The 23131-nt window shown below is 40.9% G+C and overlaps 1 protein-coding gene across 1 annotated transcript in view; it reads right to left on the bottom strand.

The window, feature by feature from the left end:
- hmcn2 (hemicentin 2) overlaps positions 1-23131 on the bottom strand; it is a 61130-nt gene that overhangs the window by 21626 nt on the left and 16373 nt on the right. Inside the window, exons 16-41 of the mRNA XM_030765160.1 lie at positions 22056-22250; positions 19316-19411; positions 18991-19118; positions 18762-18906; positions 18110-18222; positions 17453-17612; positions 17034-17193; positions 13560-13687; positions 13020-13265; positions 12418-12501; positions 9162-9359; positions 8341-8471; positions 7860-8007; positions 7244-7370; positions 6918-7075; positions 5824-6102; positions 4594-4739; positions 3970-4120; positions 3418-3651; positions 3010-3123; positions 2529-2716; positions 2071-2167; positions 1591-1752; positions 1197-1310; positions 699-895; positions 261-342 (exon numbers count right to left, since the gene is read on the bottom strand). Coding sequence (XP_030621020.1) covers positions 261-342; positions 699-895; positions 1197-1310; positions 1591-1752; positions 2071-2167; positions 2529-2716; positions 3010-3123; positions 3418-3651; positions 3970-4120; positions 4594-4739; positions 5824-6102; positions 6918-7075; positions 7244-7370; positions 7860-8007; positions 8341-8471; positions 9162-9359; positions 12418-12501; positions 13020-13265; positions 13560-13687; positions 17034-17193; positions 17453-17612; positions 18110-18222; positions 18762-18906; positions 18991-19118; positions 19316-19411; positions 22056-22250 — 3981 coding nt within the window. The remainder of the gene's footprint in view (positions 1-260; positions 343-698; positions 896-1196; positions 1311-1590; positions 1753-2070; positions 2168-2528; positions 2717-3009; positions 3124-3417; positions 3652-3969; positions 4121-4593; positions 4740-5823; positions 6103-6917; positions 7076-7243; positions 7371-7859; positions 8008-8340; positions 8472-9161; positions 9360-12417; positions 12502-13019; positions 13266-13559; positions 13688-17033; positions 17194-17452; positions 17613-18109; positions 18223-18761; positions 18907-18990; positions 19119-19315; positions 19412-22055; positions 22251-23131) is intronic.

Raw genomic sequence — 23131 nt, 5'->3', positions numbered from 1 at the left:
TCGAGTAAATATTTTCATATGATTTTGATGTAGTTTAGTATTATAAAATAATACATAAATGATAAGATGAGGCATTATAACCAGATTATTAATAACTACACACTTTAGTCTGAAGCATGTTACCTCTCTTAAATGGTCTTGACGTTTATGGAAAGTCATGGTCATAGCCATTGACATATGTAGCATTCACAGTATCTCCATTAGTTAAAAATTTTCATTCTTTTACCTTATAGTGAAAACAGATGAGGGTGACCTCTTACCATGGACTGTTATTCTGAAGGTGCGGTCCACCTGACCTGCGACATTGGACACTTTGCAGGTGTAAATTCCCCCATCAGCTACCTGTAAGACAAAACTCTCCATCATTCAGAAAAATGTACACTGTGATTTCTGGGTTTCTCAGATAGCTAAATGAACTTCTCAACAAGCATTCTGATAAAATTGACTGGAAGGCCTGTGGTAAGGATATATTGTTAGATGACATTCTGTCATTATTCAAAGGTCTACTCTTTACATGACATCGATCCATCCAGAAAATGACAGTGCTATCAGTGAACAAGTAAGTCACTTAACTAGTTTAATAACTGCTGAGGTAACCCTTAAATACTACAGAAGGATGCCAAATTCCAGAAAACTGAGGGGAAGTCGTGTTTTGTGGTTTACTTGTGTGTGTTTCTATCAAGTATGTTTCCACTAACCTGTATGCCCATTATTTCCAACCGGTGGTGCTCAATCCTCACGCCATTGCCAGGGGACAGCTGTAGACCGTTGCGGTACCACGTCACCTCAGGTTCTGGAACACCACGGGCCTCACAGCGTAACGTGACTGATGAGCCAACCTGAGGAGTCAGGACCTCAGATTCTGAGTCAGAACGGGGCAGCAGGGTGGGCAGGACTGAAAAAGAAATTAGGCAATAATGTGACGGCAGCAGGAGACAAGCATAGCAAGTTATGGAACAAAAAAACATACAAAATACTTCTAAAAACAATGTTTTAATAAAAAGTTGAAACCTGAGTAGTTGTTCAATATGGTATCCAAACAGATTTTTTTTAAAAAAAAAAATTACAATTTGATAGGAGCTCAATAGTACATCAGTTATCACCAGACCAAATAATTGATGGCCAGACTGACCAACCAGCATCCATATACATATACATACACATACACACAAAGACACACACACACACACACTAACCATAGACATTGAGTAGAATACTCTTTTGGTCTTGGCCAGCGGAGTTAGTGGCCGTGCACACATATTGTCCAGCATCCTGCTGCCGTGCCCGAGGCAACTGCAGCATCTGACCACCTGTGGACAAGACAAACACTCATTCAGGAATGTTTGTAACAATGACCATAGGTTCAGTCTCCTCATGTTCAGCAGGAAAAAGTAGGAATGTGCTAAAAAAAGTTCTTATGTTTGTCATCCAAAACAAAACGCGGCGTTTGACCTGAGGTGAAATGCATCCGTGAGAGACCAAGTGAAATCTAGTATCGTGTTACACTGATGTCATATGCCGTGCATTCCAAATCCGCTTGAATTGTGTCATGTGTCTTATGCTGTTACAGGCTGATTTGTTCTGCTTTACCTGGCAGGATGTGGATGCCTGTGCTAAACTGCAGCACCTGTCCATCCCTGGTCCACGTGATGTCTGGGGGTGGGTATGCCTGCACGTCACACAGCAGAGAAACCATGTGCCCTTCCACTACACTCACCTCTTCCTCATGCTCTCCCACAATCTTTGGTGGCACTGAGAGAAGATTTAAAAAAATTACAAGTCAAACATAAACATAAAAATATGCTTGTTCCTTTCTCGCAAAGAATCTATAATAAATACTATACAGAACAAAAGTCAATGAATTTCCTGTTCAATTAAATATTAATCAGAGTTTAATAAGAAACGATTTTCTGTATTATCGTATCACTGTATTATAAAAGATCGTATCACTTGCCTTATAAAATATAAAGTCAGTCTTTAAAACTTAGCGTTTAGCAGATCTCAGTAATAATTGTTTGACACTGGAACTAACGAGATAAACACTAAGTGGGAATATGAATGGGATCTTACCTTGCACTGTCAGACTGAAGAGTTTCTCTACAGCTCCCAGTTTATTCTCTGCCACACACAGATAACCAGCCATATCTGACACCTGAACACTGAGGATCTGAGGAAACACAAAAATTCCTCTCATTTTCATGTTGGAGATACAACAGCTATACAGATACATTGCAAATACAAAGACATCATGAAGATACTTCTTTAAAAAAACTAGTGTAGTGAGTAATATGAATAGAATATGTAGAATCAGCTTATTTAGCAATGATAAGTAAATAAATATTAACATGCTGAAGGATGAAAGATGTCTCTATATTTGTATGCTATTGCAAGATCCTTGAAGATGTGGGAAGATATTCAGCTGTTTCGCTTTACGATGCTGGAAGCAAAAGAACTTTACAAGGAAACCCAAGAGCGCTTGCAAAAACAGGGCCCAGCAATAAAACTGAGATACAAGGACAAAGTCTAACCTCCAATAACCTCCCATCCTCCAGAATCTGATGACGTGGCCCACTGATCAGAGGAAGGCCGTCCCGTAGCCAGGAGATAGCTGGTGTCGGCATTCCAGTGACATCACACCTCAGGGCTACAGTGGCATTGACCACGGCACCTACCTCCTCCATGAACTCATCTGATTGGCCAGAGATCACTGGGGGCACTATGACAGATGCAGGACAAATTAGGCTTAAAATCCCCATTTTTCATCTACAGACTACCTTTCATAAACATGAGGGAGTCAATCATATTTTGTTTTTAGGTACAGCATGTCGGTACCCTCTAAAGAAAATATTAAAACTGCATTTTTACTGATTCCTTTGTAAACGTGTGGAATTTACTGTTAAATGATCTGTTTACCAGCTATTCAAATTTCCCTATGCTAATTTACTTCAGAAATGCATCATTTTAATATTTAATTTAAATGTTTAATGGTACATTATAATGTGCCCTTACCCAAAACTTCCACTTCAAAATGCATCTTATCCTCTCCAGCTTCATTCACCGCTTGGCACGTATATTTCCCAGCATCCTCCAGCTGGACCCGAGGAATTTGAAGGATCTGTCCACCTGGAAACAAACCACATCAAAAGTCCAGACTTCAGGTTTTACAGGTCTTGTGACTGAAATACTTTCCTTGCTGTTGTTTTATTCTTGCAGAAATGGCCCATAGAGACCTGACCTTCGAGATGCTGGCAGGAAAGTTGCTACTTATAACCAGTCAGATGTAAAACAAATTTTGTGCATTTTACCTCATTCATTTATCTTGGGCCCATAAACACAGACCTAATAAGGTCAAAAAAAAAATATTTTCACTCTACGTAATACGAAAAAGATCTGTAAAGGGAGGCTCTGACCACTTGCCTGGCAAAAGCACGACTCCATCTGTACTGGTGAGCTTACGACCTTGATGATACCAGCTGAGATGTGGAGGAGGTATGGCATTACTCTCACAGGACAGGCTGATGGGGTGACCCAATACAACTTCTCTCTTCTCAGTCATTCCATCATCCCTCTCTCCATTTGAATCATCCTCCTCTCTCTCGCTCAGCGTCCAGCCTGCCGCGCCGTTATGCACCCGGTGAAAAATGGGAGGAACTAGGAAAGAAAAGGTTGAACACAAAATCACAGTGATAACATTTCTCAAAACAGAATATAAATTTGACAGCCTATGCAGTTTCTCTTAAAGTCTGTCTATCAAAATATATGACCAGCACAGCTCTAGTAATTGTTCTAGATTCTTGTACATGTTTGGTAATTACCAAGTGTTGCATATGTTACTGCATTAGGACATCTGGATACATAAAACGAAACGTGGCAAAAGGCACTCTCCAAAGTCTCTCTAAGAACATATGTCTTAGAGTACATTTAAAATTAAGGCAGTTAAAACTCTATAGCAAAAATCACTGCACTGACCCTGTACAGTGACGTGAAAGTCTCTCTTGTCCTCCCCGGCTGTGTTGGTCACCACACAGGTGTAATGGCCTTCATGTGACAACATGGCGTTCTCGACGTGAAGCAAGTGACCAGACACACGTAATCCTGTATGAAAGTTTCCTTTTAACAACTGTAAAAATGAGAAAGAAACGCTTGAAACAACCACACAAGATTATTTTATCCCACCGAGAAGATAGATGACGCATTCTCTGAAAATACCTCACAAACATTTTCTCCATTTGGAAACAATCAGCTTAGTCTAATGTGAGCGCTAATCTGCAGGCGAGATATAATTCACAAATAAGAGACCTATTAGCTCTCTGAGCTAAGGACTGTGTACCTTGCTTCAGGGTAAGTTCATTTTAATGCAAGTGTGGTCATTCTAATTAAATTAGCTTTTTTTGCAACAAAGAGATTTTGCAGGCCATTAAACTGTTACCCCTTAGGTGAAGGGAGAGAGTAAATTGGCTTTCTGTTAATTCGATTGTGATGCTATTGAGACGCACTCTCTCCCTCTCTCTCTGTGTGTCTCTCTTTCTCTCTCTCTCTCTATAACACACACACACACACACACACTATCATCAGCACAGTCATAAAACCAACCTGTCCATCTTTAAACCACTGTGTGACAGGTTCAGGGAAACCTTTAGCTTGGCAGGAAAGGGTTAAAGTCCCATTGATCCTCACTTTCTCCTCCCTGCTCCCAAAGCTTATGGATGGAGAGTCCCCTCCTTCAATCTGTGGGGGAACTGAACAGAGGTCGAACTTTGAAATACGCCCATGGTGAAAGCTGTTAAATTAAGAGTATCAGAACTACTACCTCTCAATCATAGTGACAGGACACCAACCACAGGCTGAGTATCCCTTATCCAAAATGCCTGGGGAGCAGAAGTTTTCCGGATTTTGGATTTTTTTTTTTTTTTCGGATTTTGGAATATAGTCGTGCGTCATTGTACGAACATCATAGAGTGTACTTACACAAACCTAGATAGTATAGCCTACTATACACCTAGGCTATATGGTATATCCTAATGCTCCTAGGCCACAAACCTGTACAGATGCGGCAAACAGGAGATGTACGATGCCACTGCCACCGTAACACTGCATATTGTTTTACAGTAGACTTTTTTTTTATAAGTAGAAAGAGCACACTCTAAAGTAACAATGAAAAGTACAGTATAGTAAATATATAAACCAGTAACATAGTTGTTTTTTATCATTATCAAGTATTACGTACTGAACATAATTGTATGTGCCATACTTTATACGACTGGCAGTGCAGTAGGTTTGTTTAGACCAGCATCACCACAAACACGTGAGTAATGCACTGCGCTATGATGTTACGATGGCTACGACGTCACTAGCTGATGGGAATTTTTCAGCTCTGTTAGAACCTTATGGGACTACCATCATAGATGCTTCACTTTCTGTGCTATAGATAAGCATAAATGTTTCCTCTTTTTCTTACCACTGTCACTCATAGAGCCCTTTGACATTTTCAACAATATCTTTGTACCACAGAGCAAAGAATAGGCAAAGAACACAGTGAGTAATGCACTTAGGTCTGACGGTGATGATGGTTGGTTACAAACTTGCACCAACAGAGCTTCAGAGCGCCACATGGGCAAGTGAGATCAGGAGTAGGATTTTCCACATGTGGCGTCATGTCGGCGCTCAAAAGGTTTCGGATTTTGGAGCATTTCGAATTTCAGATTAGGGATGCTCAACTTGCACTGACAATCTATCACAACCACATTCTCTCTTAATTTCTGTCAAAATCAATTCAGTTAAGAGCCAGCGGTTACACCGATGTATGACGTCACATTCGCTTACCCAGAATTCTGAGTGTGCCGTGTCTGTGTACAGTGCCTGCTGGGTTTGAGGCACGGCAGGTATAGACACCTGCATCATCTCCGCTCACTGCCCCGATGCGCAACGCCTGGCCTCCACGTGTGTATGTATGCCGGGGGCTGGACACAATGGGCTGGTTATCCTTAAGCCATGTAATACTGGGCAGAGGAACACCTTCCACCTCACATGGGAGCACAGCAGGGAATCCCAGCACCACATCCAACTTGGCGCTCTCCCCAGGGCCTTTAATGTTAGGGGGAACTAGAGAAAAAAGAGCAAAGGGAAGGGGAGTGATGGATGCTTTGTCTTGTCATTGGTCAGTTTTGACAAAGAAAATTCAGAGTGATTAATCACTACACATTGTATTGTGAATATCATAGAGTGTTGACTATGGTAAGCTTGCTACTCTAACAGTGTATCATTCCACCAGCTATTTTTAACACTTTTGATAGGCAGGCTTGTTACAAACACCAGTATCTGACAGCATCTCAGATGGTTTTGATATCTAGAGCTTTGAATTTTTCAACAACAATGCTCATTTGGCATAACACGCTAACGCTGACTCAAAACCACACCGATTTACTGTGGTTTTGATGGTTGTAGACATAATTAGATGGGTAAGAAAATTCTTGTCTTGTTTCTTGTCTCTGAAGGTTTTCTGAGTGTTGAGTGTGGTTTCTGAGTTGCGGTGAAAATTTCCTCATGTGTTCTCACAAGAGATGGGACAGAGCCGAATCTTTTTCTGCATCACATTGGATTATAAGACAGGAGGTAAAGCTATTCTTACTCCCCCACGCACACATCAATTTACAAACAGAATATAAAAATGTTAACAGTGGGAAACAGTAGTAAGCAAAATTGTGTTGACAATTTAAATACAATGAGCAAATAAAACAACAAGGGTAAACTTCCCTTCAGTTTTTTGATCTCTTGACACTGTGACTGAACTCATTATAGTTACTGTTACCTATGTTTAAACAATAAAGTGAATCAAGCAGGGTATTTGTTAAAGAATATAGCAGCATATCAGTGAAGTATGGTGGTGGAAATGTATGGCAAAGATAAAGGATTGTTACCTTGGACGACCAGCCTGAACTGTCGCATTTGAGTGCCAGCATTGTTACTGGCCACACACTGGTACAGACCTTGATCCCTAAGTCTCACTGACTTCACCCTCAGCAGCTGGCCTTGCTCCAAAAACTCAACATGAGGGTCTCCATTTGGAGATAACACTCTGAAAGAGAGAGTGACAGATAGAGGGAGAGAGAGTGAGAGAGACAGATAAAGAGAGGTCACATAGTCACATTAAGTACATTAGCAGGCTCTTTGCAAAAACATTGTCTGTGGAGAGAGAACGTTATGTATTTTTTCATTGGATTTTGGATTTTCTAACTTGACTCACTCTCCGTCACGACTCCACTCCACTTTAGGGAGTGGACGGCCTGTCACTCGACACTGCATATCTATTTCCTGTCCCGTCACTACTGTCAGCTCCTGTACTCCAGACGAGCCTGAGATCACTGGGGGAGCTACACACACACACACACACACACACACACAAACAAACAGAGACAGGAAGTAAGAGAGAGAGACAGAGAGAAGGGGTGGGGAGCGAGAGAGGCGGGGGGGGGGGGGGCAGACAGATAGACAGAATAGAAAAGACAGAGAAGATGACACAGACAAAGAGTGTTACAGGCAGGCATGGAAGAACAGATGAAAACCAGACCGGACAATGTAAAAATTACGTTAAAAACTGAAGAAAAAGAAAATAATAGAAAAACAAAGGAATAAGAGCCATGCTTTAAGCTGCCTGAAACATGTGCAAACGATTTTACATCGACTTCCTAGTCATTATTCTACCCTCATAGGGTTTTTCTGTAAACAGTTCAACCTCTATCCTTAGGATGCATGCTCGGCCTCTGTGCTGCTAATTAACATCACGTTCTCAGTTCATTCTCCAAGTCAGCTTTAGGCTATGTTTGAACATTTTTACATGTGAGGACTATATGACAGCTCACCTTGCACATGTATGGTATAGTCCCTCCTTGCCTCACCAGCAGAGTTCTTGGCAATGCAAGAGAACTGTCCAGCATGTTCATTCTGGACACGATAGATTCTCAACAGCCTTTTCCCATTCTGTAGGTACACTCCAGGAGTCTCCAGTACCTACATGTATGAACAAAACACTGCTCTCAATGTGTCCACGAATGGGTGCAACACCCTGCCTGGCCACTAGGTGACAGTGTTACCAAATAGACCAATAATAATCACAAATATTTCATACTTAAAGTGTGCAGTCATCAATCACAGTGCTGTTGCAGAAAATATTGTAAAACTAAGAATTTGGTAATAATTTAGTATGATATATCATCGCTGACTGAACATGATAAGCTGGCAACATAAAATATCACATGTTGGTTTTGAGAAACAAACAAGAGTATTATCAACGTTTTATTTCATAACGTTTGCTGTTATCGACTCAGAAGGAATTGAACCCACAGGTCTGCTGTCCTTGGTCCAGGTGATGGTGGGGGTGGGGATGCCAAAGGCATCACAGCCCAAAATGAGAGGCTGCTTCAGGGTCACAGTGAGGTTTACAGGCTGCCCATCATCCTGAATCTCTGGAGGAACTGTAGGAGTGAAGAGGGTGGACAGACTTTATCCAGCTATCACTTTAAATAATACTCACTACATTCTAGTGTACATTTTAATATAGATTTGGTATGGGAGAGACTCGATAATTAGCAAAGCGCCACACATGATACAAAAAACCATTAAGACGTAATTTTTATTCCAAGAGGTGATTAAAAGAGAAGGCAGACTTTTGTTTAGTTTTATTTGAATCCCAAGTAAATGTGTGAACTCATTCTCCTGTTGGAGAGCCAAATTCTTGATGAATTATGTTTCAGTCGTAATCTACAAGAGCTGATTCTTCTAGTCATATACTTCACAAGACTTTACTTGGCTGAATCAGCTGTGTTTATGTAAGTGTGAAGTAACACCCTGACTGCTAATTGGCCGTTGAGGAGCGTTTTCAAGCACTCGTTGACTCTGTACTACTAATCAATTCATTTAGAAATTACACTCAGATTAATTGCTTTATCTCTTTCACTTGTGAAAAATAACAAGGAAGTTTATCGGGTTAGAGGACTTGGGGCCTTGAAGTGAACTGAACACAACACACAGATGAGGGTGTCTGTTGATATGTAGTGTCTGTAATCTGTGGTCTCCGATTCTGACAGCCACAAAAGTTCACTGACCCTAACAACACAACCGCTTTGGAAAAAAAAAAAAAAAGAAGTTCAATGTTCTTGTCTCACCATTCACTTTCAATCTGGTCTTTCTCTCAGCAGAACCAGCCTCATTTGCAGCCACACACTTATAATCCCCGCTGTGACTGGCGGATGCAGAACCAATCACAAGAGAGCCATCCTGTTCTATTGAAACTCCATGCTCTGATTGGCCAGTGAGGATCTCCAGGCCATTTTTGAACCACCGCACTCTTGGACGAGGAGAACCTGTTGGTGAAATCAACCCCCAGAGAGAATTAGTTAAGCTTTAAATGAACATCTATCGATCAGAATTCTCAGACACAAAAGTTATCTCAGTCCCCGAGAGGACCGTGCGGGCAGCCAGCCCAGACATGAAAATGCAGGCCCTACATCTCTTGGACAGTGAGACAGCTCAAAGGGTAAGATAAGGAGAAGATGCCAACTTCTTTTTTTGGGCCAAGAGGAGTTATTTTGTTGGTTGACTGTGACTCGCTAGTTCAAGGTGAAAAAGACCTGCAAGGCATAAATGTCAGACACCGTCTCTGCAAAGATGGTTGATTTATTGTAAGGGCCTGATGCTAAGATTTACTACTAAGAAGAGAAGAGAGAGCTTTGGGAGTTAAGGCCAGGATCGGGGAAGACCGGCAGTTCAAAAGCAGCTAAAAGTGTTCTTCCAAGGCGCCTGCAAAATCCTTTAACAGATGTGTTAGGAGGTTTTACTGAGGTAAACATCTCTTGTGTTAAAGGGGCAGAGGGCGACCTTTTACAGTTTTACAACCCACTCCTGAGAACTCCCCACAGACAATTAGGGTTGTAGACTACAGATTCTCTGTCTGGTTTATTTTCATTACTTCACCAAGAGATGATGTGCAGTAGTTGAACGCTTCTCGTGTTTCCACATTAGTCCAACAACTAAAGGTAGAGAAATGGAGGTTGAAAACAGAAGAACTGATCTACACAAAAGAAGAAAAAAAAATCAAAGCCTTGTAGAGGACACATGGGAATTAAAGATAGAGCCATCACCGAGCAGATGTTTATGTTTACAGTTATAATTTTCATCTGATTTATTGTTTCAGTGTTCAGTTTCCACAGCTGGTTCGTATAGAAATGAACAGCTTTAATTGGGAACAGTTAGTTTATTTGTCTAGTTCCACCAAGACTTCTCGTATTACCTCATGTGATGTTTTATTTCACGTGAAGTTGAATGGACATTTGGGCATGCACTATTTGTAAGCTGTTCAGTTTCCGTGTGGGGCTAATGGTGATAGTTCTTCATTTCATGTCCTCATTTGTATAGACCATTGTGTTTGTGACAAACTTTTGCAGTGTCGAGTGTCTTTCATGGAGATGTTGGGCTTGGCCATGTCAAACATAGTTTAACCTGAAGTGCCTCACAACATTTGCCCCCAAGAAAAGTTAGGGTTTACGATCAAATGTGAGTGCAAGAGTATATTGCTTCAGGAAACTGTTTCCACCTTAATGGCAAAAATTTTTCAACAGAACAAATCAGTTAATTTGCCACCACATATCTGTACCTAATAGTAGCAACTTCATGTGAAGACTATTGTGTGCTAACTCAGCACTTTGAGAAAACCCTAGAAACTTGGCTTTATTCTTTTATTTATACTTATAAACCCAATATTTATGAGGAAGACATTTTAGCTCACTTCCATAATCCTAATATTCCATCTCAGACTGTAAATATATGTATGACAGTGTTATTAATATGGTGCAAACTATATATTTTTTTCATTTTAAATAAATTAAGGATCAAATCACTCTCTCCTTAAGACATCTACGGCACCACAGTATACATTATGATGAAGAGGGTTCTCTTTTTTAATTAATTATAAACTTTTTGATCATTAAATTACCAAATTAATTCAAAGATCAAGTGACAAAATGAGTCACAAAGCGACACCACACCACATCATACTAAGGATTACATCATGCAATTGATGCTTCTATTGCCAGCCAATCAGTAAAGATTCAGTCACCCTGCTAGAAGAGGAACTAGCCACCTGTCTCGACGAAACAAAATAAAGCCCTAACATCTCATTCCTAAAAAAAAAAAAAAAGACAACGTCGCCATTCTCTACTTTAATAAAGCCTGGTCTTCTCCGGGCAGCAAAGAAGATTTGATATGCTGTTTCTTCTACCATGCTCTGTTTGCTAGATATGTCTGTCCATTACCCAGCAGCAGCAGCAGCCCCGTAATTAGGATTCCTGTCTCAGCGGGTCCTCTCATGCAGGAAAGCAGATGTGACCCCCAGAGAGAGTGAAAGAGAGAGAGAGAGAGAGAGAGAGAAACTGGGCCAAGTGATGTTCTAGCTGTTGCTCTATACCTATCCCGCACCCTTTCACCTCAACTCCGCTAAACAAGCGTGGTTGCCATGGCGCGTTTCTGTTAACGTGCCGTGTACGAGAACACGTGAAGCAGAAACGGCTAAATTAGTGGTGATGGAATGCGTACGCACAAATATTCACGCACATATAAACACCTGCGTGTGACCACATGTGCGCATATGTGTATGTTAACGCGCAAAAAAGAAGAGCAGAATAATAGAATGTCTCAATCAGTCAAAAAGAAATGCCTTAAACACACACACACACGCACACACACACACATACACAAAGGTTCCCTTCAGCCAATCTGAGTGGATACAGTGTCTAACATCTTATTTTACCCTGCCAATCTTTCAATGCTACGCCAACCTTTTGGTCTAACCTTTGTAGATATGTGAGGAGTTGCTTAACCCAGAGATAAAGAGTCAATTATAGAGCTAGGTCTCATTGGCATTGGTTTTAAAGAGTAGACAACTGCAGTTAGTTTCAGAAAGCTTTCAGTACTCCCTTTATCCTAAGAGGCTAGGAGAAACAAAGCTGTGCTTTCATGAGAGGAGAGGCAACACATATGCCTTTTAAGGGAAACAAGAAGTTGATGAATGATGTCTCAAAAAAGGGGGCACATCAAAGGACATTTTTTTCATTTTTGCTACACATTTTGAAACTTATTTGCACTAATGTGCCATTACTTGAACTCAAAACCAAAACTGCAGCCAGTAGAAAGCAACGTCAGGATGTGAAAATAAAGAAATTACTCATTCTTAGAAAGAACAAAAACTGTAGAAACTATAGGCTTTAAGTTTGACTTTGTATAGTATTTTTCCCCAAGTCATGTCTAATAACCAACCTAAGAGTAAATATCCCCTTGTATAACAGGTGTATTTCATTTCATCCCTGTCTTTTCCTCTCGTTAGTCACATGTATCTCCTCCTACAATATGTGTTAACTTTGGACCTACCCTTAGCCGAACAGGGGATGATGACCCTGCTATTAGCCACCTTGTCCATGATGGCCTCGGTGGTCTCCTCAAAGTAGGGGGTCTCTGCAACGATAAGAAGAGGTCAACGACTCAAACAGATTGGGGTTAGTATTAGGGCAAGGGTCACTAGGTTAGGGTCGGTGTTCAGTTCAGGGAATGAGCGCAAGGACAGTTGGTCTCTTGACAACATTTAAAAGACTCAGAGAGATCAGACTGTGAAAGGTTTACAGGCTAAATCTGAAGTGATGGGGTGTGCTATCTTCCTTTTGAAATTGATTAATTCCATTGATTGAGAAGAGTGAACCAGTTGCTGAATAAAATGTAGTTATCTGGGCTCATTTGGAAAATAAATGACTATACATCAAAGTATGGGGGGAAAAAACTGTTGTCAAGTTGTTTTGAGGTGGTATGAATCTTACAAATGGCTGTCCAAGTAGTACAGGGAAATTTGACCCAACATAGACTAATTACACTTTAAAATATATTTTTGTGTAGGAGTATGCAGAATCTGGAGCTGAACATAAACACAGTGCTGTGCCCACTTTTGTTATGAAAAAGCAGCTTTTGAAAGAGGGTCACACCTAAAACTTGCAGAGTTGTTTCTATGGTATCTTGCCCCGCACTGTTCTTGGCCACACAGCTGTAAGTCCCGCTGTCTGAGTGATTGACAGCCTGGATTTTAAACGTTTTGTTGTGGCCCACAGGACGACCATTGTGAAACCAGCTGAGCTCAGGGGTGGGCTCTCCCTGAACCACACATGGCAAAACCACTGTCTGACCAATCAGAGCCTTCAGAGAGTTGGGTGCTGCCATGATTTTCGGCTTAGCTGGAAGAAGGAAGTTGTATGTCAATATTTGTGTTGATTTGTCATATAATTTGTAATCGAATGTCTGCATTGGACAAAGAAGAAACAGGAACTTGAAGAAGTTCAAGTCACTAACAAGTGAAAACAATTTATATTTCATTTGGTTGACAGTGATCCAGTTTTCTGTTTTCTTTTTTCCCCAAATTTTCTCTCAAAACAAATCTGCTTGGACAACTATCAAAGCATTTCAGCCAAGCACGCTGAACAAAACATAATTCTTCCTACGAGATAAATCTTGTTTGTGATGAGCTGTACCTTGTACATGTAAATTGTAGGTGAGGGACACATTGCCAGCTGGGTTAGCTGCCGAGCAGGTGTACAGTTTACTGTCAATCAGTCTCACATCACTAATTTTCAGAGATCCAGATGGCATGACAGTAAACCTGGAGTGGAAAAAGGCCAGAGATTAGGTGAAGGTGACATAGCCTGTGAGCATGAGTTGTTTGTGTGATCTGGGTGTGTTACAAGCAAGTAGGACTAACAGAAATATTAAAAACAAACAAAAACATGGGAATAAAATGTTTTGTTTTGGAAACAAAATCAGCTGACACTGCAACAAGAGAGTTGTTGTAATTGATTTTCAGATGTGCTATCCAGCTGTACACTTGGACTTATTCTGTAACTTTTCTAAAACATGTTCAGCATCTGCTTAGCAACTCTGTTATGATCTCAAAAACACGCTCATTCAAATAGAAACTGTGGTCTGGCCACAAAGACTATCTCTTGCTTACACAGTGATCCACATGTGGTTAAAATACACAGCCCCCACTGTCATTTCACAACAGACTTTGTAGAAGTGGTGGTACACACAATTTGAACTCAATGGCTGATAGGGCGGTGGTCCATGTCTAAGCGGATGGTCACCCCAGACCACCACAGACAAGACTGAACACCAGAATGGGAAATGAGTCAACATGTTCCCTGCATCCAACCTCAGTCACTGGGACTCATTAGACAAATTGGCCAATCACACACACACACACACACACTCGCGCACACACACACACACAAATAAACCCCAGTCAAATGGTTGCAGACAGACACTGTCTAACAGTCCAACTGTGAAAAATTAGACTAATCAAAGACACAATGGTGTTAGCAAGGCCTCTGTGGAAATCATTTGTATTTCAGCCTTTCAGCTCAGACTTCAGAGGACGTTCACTAAATGAACAACCTCAGGAATCAAGCAGCTCACTCGTCAGCCCAACTCTTTAACATGGGGTTGAGGGACGCTCTGAACAAGCTACCATCCTGACAGGAACAAGCTACGATTCTTAAAACTGTCTAAGCAGAGAGTTACTCGTGACTAAAATAACACACAGCACGACGCTTAAGAAGGGTACTGGTGCCCCCCACTCCTCCCCACTCCTTCCATGTCTTAGTTCATCACACACTCTTCCTGTGCGGCAGATGTTTCTGCAAGGGTGTGTTATCCTCATCAGGATGGAAGTCTAAGACGTCGACAAGCTGCTTTATGGTTGTGGAAACCTCAGGAGATCAAATCATCACGAAGGCTGAACTTCTTCCTCCGTGAGTAATGCACCACTCCAGTGAACAAACAGGCACTCACACACGTATACACGCACATATGTGTACAGACACACACACACACGACCCTTTTCTCTTTTATCAATCTATGTCTCCCCGTGCCCCCCTCCCCCACTTCCATAGCACACGGCTCCAAGTGTTCCAGATTCTTTACCTAATCAACAATCTCCATCTTCAAATCATTGTTTTAAACTAATCAGTATCTCCTCCCAAGGACACACTCCTCCATCCAAACATTTTTCAATCTTGTAACTAACCCCCATTGTCCTATTGAAATCTCTCCTTACGCTTTACATTCTCCATCTCTTCATTTTTAACTTCCTCTCCAGATCTCTTTCTCTTTCATTTTCCGATTCCCTACAGTCCACCAGTCATGCTCCACCTGCACTAAACTGACCTGTCCAATAGTGGAAGGCAGAGGCGTTTCAGCAATAGACAGCCTAGAGGATGAGTCAGCTCTAGTCAGCACTATAATCATTACACATGCATGCCAACCCACACACAGACATAAAGAAGATGGATGAAGACAAGGCTTTTGAAGACAGGCACACTCACGCTAGACAGGCTGCCTTACCAGGAGCTTGTACCAGTTCCAGATTAAATTGTACAATCTCTGCTATTCACTTACAGGTTTCTGAGCTCCATTCTTCATTCTTGCATAAGAAAATTTCATGTCAAAATAAAAGCCATCAGAGTCCTACCCAGTGTGGTCCTACTCTGCTAATCCGATGGGGGCAAAGAGAGGTGAATGTACTATGGATGCCTGCTAACATTTGACGTAATTATGAAATCACTCTGATGATGACTATGATACTTCAATCAAATCCCTAATCTGTACCCACAGAAAAAGATCTGTACATGACACTGAAAACAGAATAGTCTCCTAACACGGCCATATCTATGAGAAACAGGAGCAAATCTATAATGTGTGACTCTCCACTAAAGTGTACAGTAAGTAAAACTGTAAAACAATCAAGAATGTCATCATTGCTAGCAGGGATGTACCCAAATCCGAATGCATTATTCAGGAAAACACAAATAATGCAATGGAAACAGGCATTTTTTTCTACCCGAAGTTGCTTGTTATTATTCAGGGGGAAAAAAACATGATTGGCATGTCTGTGCATCACTCATTACATTTCTTCAATTCATATCATTGTGGATGGTCACAAGATAAAAATCCCCATTCTGTTTGCAACATAGGACTTTGGTTTCATTAACTAGTTGTTCCATTTACTACACATTATTGAAAAGTGATCACTACATTCTGTAGTTGCCCCCACCGAGTCAGGTGCAGGAGCTAGCGAGACAAAGCAGTAGAAAAACAGTCGAAAGTCGTTTCATTTACTACACGTTATTGAAAAGCAATCGCGACATTCTGTAGTCGCCCTCACTGAGTCAGCGCAAATTACTGTTGTAATATAGTATCACATTTCCCTAGCGAACTGCAGTAACGTTAACACATCAAGAATCGTGAATGCAGGAATTTAAGATTATTCCATTCAACTGAAGGATATTTTTCTATATATTTTTACTGCAAATAGTTTGTATTCCAATGCAAAACAGAATCTGACAATTTATAAAAAATTTTCAGTTTCTGATTGTTCAATGTCCTCCAATTAGAGGGGGAGGGGGGGAGGGGGGGAGGGGGGAGGGGGCGGGGTGAGGTCCAGACAGTTCATATAACTTAGTTAAAAATAAAATAAAAAAACAAAGAGAGGGAAAGAGATGAAAAGTACAGTATGAGGATGTGGAAAGGTATTTCATAATTAATTATATGCCAACATTATATCAATTTGATGCTTTGAAGGCACAAAAATTGCATTGCCAATGAACATTAGGTTAGAAGATACATTTGTCCAATTTAACACGACCTCCAGTATAAACCACACCCACTTCCAGTCTACTATTTGAACCCAGATGGAGAGACAGATAATTTTGTTGGTTGAACAGATATACATAATGATGTCTTTGTACACCTCTAATTGTGAGGTTAAGAAGCACAGGAGATAAGGCTGAAGGTAAGGCTAATAAAGAATGGTTAGCTTCTTACAGAATCAGAGAAGTAAGATCAGTTAATCCATATGAGGCGTAGCCTTGGCATATGCACTTTCAGGTAACCAGTCATGAAAGAAGAACCAGAAAAAAGCAAGGTAAAATGACAGCCTAACTCTCACTTACCAGGCTGTAACAGGTGGAATGGGTTGTCCATTTCTGTTCCAGGTCACCAGAGGTGTAGGACTGCCCTGAACCTCACAGGGTAAAATGACCTCTGATCCCACCTCAGCAGCCATCTTAACCATCTTCTGCTTATCGTCTGCATTAACAATCCTGGGCTTAGCTGGTGAGAGAAGAAAAAAAAAAAAACCTGACTCAGTGAAAGTTTATTTGTAATGTTTGATTTATGTGCTCACTAGAAGTTTTCCACATAATTAATCAGAGGCTCTCTATAAAATTCAGCAGATTTCCTCAAGTTTTTTGGAAATAATGAGAGTCCATGTTAATGATCACATTTCTGTGTGAGATATTCTAGAACCATCTCATCAGAGCTCACAATGAACGGCTTAAGTCTGGTGTGGTGATAAATGAACAGTCCTTACTGTTAACGCTAAGTTGTATCTCTCGACTGGCATACCCCACAGGGCTGGTGGCCGTACAGACATAGACCCCTGCATCGTCTGCTGTGGGGTTCAGGATGTGAAGCTGTCCATCATTGTCTGACGGAGGAGCCAGTCTGTCCAGGGAAAGAGGTGCTCTCCCCTGGGAAAGGGTACAGAGTAGAAGACTTAAGGGGTCACAGAAATGCTTCGTTGAAGTCTGGAATCGGGGGCTGGGGGAGTCAACATGAATCTAGGCCAAAGGCTTAGTTGAGCTAAACCTCTGATGCCTTCTAGAATTGCCAGGCATTCCCCACCCACACTTCCTCTTTCAAAAAAACAATAGCTTTAGCAGACTCACTTTTCATGTGACCAGAATAGACATTAACATGACATTAACAGCTGGACTATGCTGACAGTATCTAGCATACATCATCCTCTAAAACAACTCTGTGGAACAATAAACTCCTCTGGACGGGCAGGATTTGTATATACAACATTGTTTCATCCCTTAATATTACCCATTACACTAAATTACACTCACTCTCTATTTATTAAAGAAATATTTATCACCTGGCAGGGTGTTGCGTGAGGTAATGACAAAAACGATTTTACACCAAAAAATGTTTCTTAGCTCCGGAGTGTGACGGAATGGCCTACCTTGGCCCAGACGACTGTCGGTTTCGGAATCCCACGGGCCTCACACGTTAGGGTGATGGGCACACCCTCATTGGCTATGTAGTGCAAAGGTCCGGCACTGATCTCAGGAGGCACTGAGAAAGTAGGTCAACACTTCAGCTGTCTAATTCTCATTTACATCCAGCTCATGACTGACTACAGCTGTTTACTTGACATCAACAACCTGTCGGTATCCACAGTCAGAACTGTGTTTACAAAAATATCCAAAAGGATGAAAGCTGCTTAAACAGCTAAATGCCCCATCAAAAAGTCTTTGTCTATTATAATGTTACAGTGGAGAAAGTGTGACTATAATGGATATTATCTGTATGTTGCTGGCTTCAGTACACTAACAAACCAAGACGGGTAAGGAAAAAGGTCAAACGCTTGCGATCACTGGAAAATCTTTCCCTAATTACCTCAACCAGTCCAACTACAAACACAGCGTTAAATCTCCCATATACAATTACCTCATTTAGGCTTCAAGAGGCAATCACTGTTTAATAAAATGAAATTCTTTGGGGGTTTTTTTTTGTTTGTTTGTTTGTTTGTTTTTTAAGGATTAGGATTAGGATTAATCACAGTTCTACTACAGGTGTCTTGACTCAAAGAGTTCCAAACCAGCTTCTCTCACCATGAATCTCCAGGCTGGTCGTTATATTGACTGAACCTGCCACGTTGATGGCTGTGCAAACATACGTCCCACCGTCCTCAGGACTGGTTCTGTCTATATGCAGACTTCCATCACTCCTGATGAACACTCTGCCACCCAGTTTCACCTGTGGAAAGGTCAAGAGTTCATTTACACATGAAATATTCAAATAATGGAAACAAGGAGCAAACTTAGCAAGATTCGAACTCACTTGTTTTCCGTTGTGTGCCCAGACTCTTTCAGGTAATGGAATTCCATCCAATAGCATGCAAGGAATGGTCACAGACTGACCAACCACAGATGTGATGACTGGTGTACCTTGAGCCAGTAGTGGGGGCTCTGTGCAAACAGAGATACATGGAGATATAATGCTTTGGCTGAGACTAAACATACAAAGCTGCAGCTGATATCAGATCTGGCCATCTGAAGAAGCCACTTCAGATGGTACCAGGAAAGGAGGTGGCATACTTTAGCACTGTAAGCATTTAGTGCAGTGAATAGGTGATGGCTAGTAGATATGCAGTGGGCAGACTTACGCAGGCCTGTTACTCTGACCCTGGCTTCTGTAGAGACAGATCCAAACTGATTCTTGGCTTCACACACATACAGACCTTCATCTTCCAGCCAAACACCTGTGGGGAAGGAAGAGCGTGCTGAAAACAAAGGGATCTATCCTAGCTCTGCCATTGTATGCCATGAGTTATTTCGTTCGCAAAGACCAAATCAATATGCACAAAGATTGCAGGAATGCACAAATTATTTTACAGTTGAGCATATTCGTAGTCGCATTCATAACAGTTCTGACTTTCAGTCAAAGTCATGCTTAAGAAAGCTTAACTAACCTTGATATTATTTCATTACTGGAACTGCATGTGTGAAGTTTAATCAAAAAAGCAATTGCACTTTTCTAACCAATAAAGGCTCGCTATTATCTTGGACTCGACGTACCTAAAACTACAAATTCACAGTAGAGTGACCACTTGAAAATGCATTAAAAAGTTCTGTACTTGTTTGTGGGGGTTTACTAAAGCGAGCTCCATCAGGAAAAGATGTGGCAAGGAGATGTTAGTTACATTGCGAGTATGACTGTAATGGGCTGAAAGAACAAAATGAACTCTCAAGTGTTGTTTTTTTTTTCTTTTCTTTTTTAATGTCTTTGTTTGGGCGCTTTGCGATACATTACGTAGAACATGACATTGTCACTCTGATTTATAACGAAGCTAACTGTTCTGAATATCTAGCAGAGACGTCAATGAGGGCAAACAAAGTTTATTTTGTGTAGACGATCTGCTGACACACAGTATGACGTTAAATTAAACAGAGGTGCTGAAATATGCAACACATGTGAGTGTGTAAACTATGGTGGAACATTAGAGATTAATCATAGAAGGTTTGTGGGAGGACTGGATATTATGTATCTAGCTTGACATCCGTAAGTGAAGAGATCATATATCAAGTGAGCATAAACTGCTTGGCTGTGAATGAGGATCACATTTGTGGAAAGTTCTCCACATTATATGACTTCCTTTGAGCTCAGCCCTCAGAGTATGATCCTCATAGCTACTTCAGAGTGTGAGTATATATGTGTGCGGGTATGGGTGTAGGTGTGTATGTGTTTTAGTACACAGGCATGCATGTGTGTGAGTGATATAATGAAAATACATCCAATTTTAATCAGAGGTTATTTTGAACTACTCTTTCTGTGTTACCATACTGATATGAACATAGACAGCTAGGAAGAAGAGTAACTGTTTTTTGTTGTGATTGATAGACCAGGTGTTCGGGTATTTATGCGAAAAGCATACGTTTGCATTTATGTCTACATGGATAATCCATTCCCAACACAACTAAAGAGGCAGTATGTCAATAAGGTTCCTGCTTGGAAAGTATACCATCTTCAAGGAGGTAATGACGTGGTTAATCTGGAATGTTTCACTGTCTTCTGTAAGCATTACACAGGGTATGAAAGATATGTTGTTTGGTCTGTTTGCTTGTGCAAACTTTACTGAGGACTGACAAAGTCTCTTTGTCACATGAATAGAGCTTGTAATAAACTCTGGTCAAACAAGTCTCTGTTCTGACCGGTTCATTCTCAAGTCATCGCGAAGTGCGCAACTTTCTTGGCCGAAGTCTCTCTCGACATCATGCAAACAGATTTGTGTCTTTCGGAGATGTGCGCTAATCTGTGTACTACTTGGCACAGAAGTATGCATGAGCACTTACGTATGTAAGAATTGCCTCTGCACAAATTTGTGAGCATGATTGTGACTCTTATTTGCCCTTACAGGTAAGGACAAACCCATCTGCTTCAGTATGTGCTAAATCAGGTCAGTGGACAGCAGATGGACCTCCGCTAAACACTCATTGCTCATCACATGCGCGCATACACACACACACACACACACACACACTCACTCACATACAGAGAGAGAGAGCGAGAGAGTTCTCCGGTAAAAATACAACAGCCTATAAACATTAAAGACTGATCTATCTATAAGCTGTACTCTGACCTGCCAAATGCTCTTGTCTAAGCCAAAAATCCATCTAAAGCCTGCTGTTTGACTTTTCACTCGCCTGACCTCGCCTGATCAAAACAAAGTTGACATATGGCCTATAATTGAATTACCTGAGATAACTGAAAAAGGTATTTGTTGGAAAAGCAAATGCTGAAAGAAAGTTCAGAAGTAATGTCAGCACTGATACTGCCCACAGAGTCCTGCATCAATACCATTTAAAACATGAAGGGTTTGATTGAAAGCTTAAAGAGATACTATTTCTGAGTCGTGCACTGAGGTTGAGGTATGATATCCCTCACAATTAAAAAAAAAAACATAATTAAAAAGTCATATGCTTAATTCTAGACACCAGATATTTACAGATGCTGAATAGTAATCAAAATGACACTTTCATTTTCTATAGTATTCTCCTGAAGATCTCATAAGCATTATCATCTCATTCCTTTCTGTAGCTGAGAGAGTGAGAGAGAGAGAGAGAGAGAGAGAGAGAGAGAGAGAGGGGAGGCGTTCTTTTTCCAGCTGAGTCCTTTCCTTCTTCTATCAGAGCATTTGGGAGTAAAGCAGCCTACTCTACATGTCATCACTTTACAAAAAAAAAAAAAAAAAAGGTTTAGGGCGTATCCAGGGTTATCACAAGCAAATACGGTGGTCTGTCAAAAGGGCCTCTGTATTTTAGGGGATTTTTTTTTTTTTTTTTACTCTGTAGGGGCAGATCTCAGTGTGCCGATATAAACAGTTAGGGTTGAATGACGTGACTCACTCTGGATCAGTAGAGCGCCGGATGGCAGTTGCTGGGCGCCCCCGTGACTAGTCGACTTGGCGAAGATGGGCCGTCCGTCCTGGCGCCGCCACGCCAGGGAAGGGACGGGGAAACCGCGAGCAGCGCAAGGCAGTGTAACGTTCTCGCCCACATCGGCCGTGACGTCCCGTGGAGATTCTGAGAATACTGGGGCAGCTGGGTTGAAAAGGGAAGGGCAAGAGGTCAAACAGTGACTAATTTTGGAATGTTACCAAAAGGCTTTTCATACAATATTAGGCTTCCAACATTCATCATATTACAAAGAGAAGGACAAATTTATTACAAGAATAAATTTATTGAGTTATGACGGAATGAGCATGACAGAGCATTGGGAGGTGGCAGCAGATTGTTTAGGATGAGGAACAGGGACAGTTGACCACAGAATGTTCCTGCCTTGTATCCATGTAACTGGGCCCGTGAGTACAGCAGGGATGCTAATGAATGACATAATTACATATATAGAGAGAGATTTTTACAAATATGAATATGTCCTTACATCTGCATTACTTCAGTTTTTTTAAAGAGTGTTTTAAAGTCCAACAGCCACATAAATGAAACAAACAAGACACTGCATTAACACATTTTCTGAGAGACTGGAATTTATTTTATAGCTTAGTCAGACTTAAATGTTGATTAAATAGGTCATTGTTTTTTAACAGGTCATTGTATTTTTTTTTTAATCAGCATATCATACGTAATATTGTTAAAAGCCTGATGAAAAACATGCTGCCACTGAAAATTTCCTGTTTTCTTATTATTTTAGTAATGACATTAATGCTGGCATTATTGCTTAAGTAAATACTAAAATGATTCCAATCCGAACAAGACATATTCATGTCTGCTTTCTTTTATTTAAAAACAGCACATTCACTTTTGGAAATAATTATGATTTAAATAGTGGAAAGGCATGATGAATTACTTTTGGAGTCTCAGGCCAGGTCTTTAAAAGTAGCCAGAAAAGCTACCAAGAGACAGTGAACGGTGCCAGGGGTATGTTTCTCAAAACGACTGCTATGTTTCAAATAGCTGCATTTATG

The sequence above is a fragment of the Chanos chanos genome, chromosome 1 (genome assembly GCF_902362185.1).
Source record: "Chanos chanos chromosome 1, fChaCha1.1, whole genome shotgun sequence".
NCBI classification, from domain to species: domain Eukaryota; kingdom Metazoa; phylum Chordata; class Actinopteri; order Gonorynchiformes; family Chanidae; genus Chanos; species Chanos chanos.
This window is presented reverse-complemented; position numbering and strand designations above follow the sequence as displayed.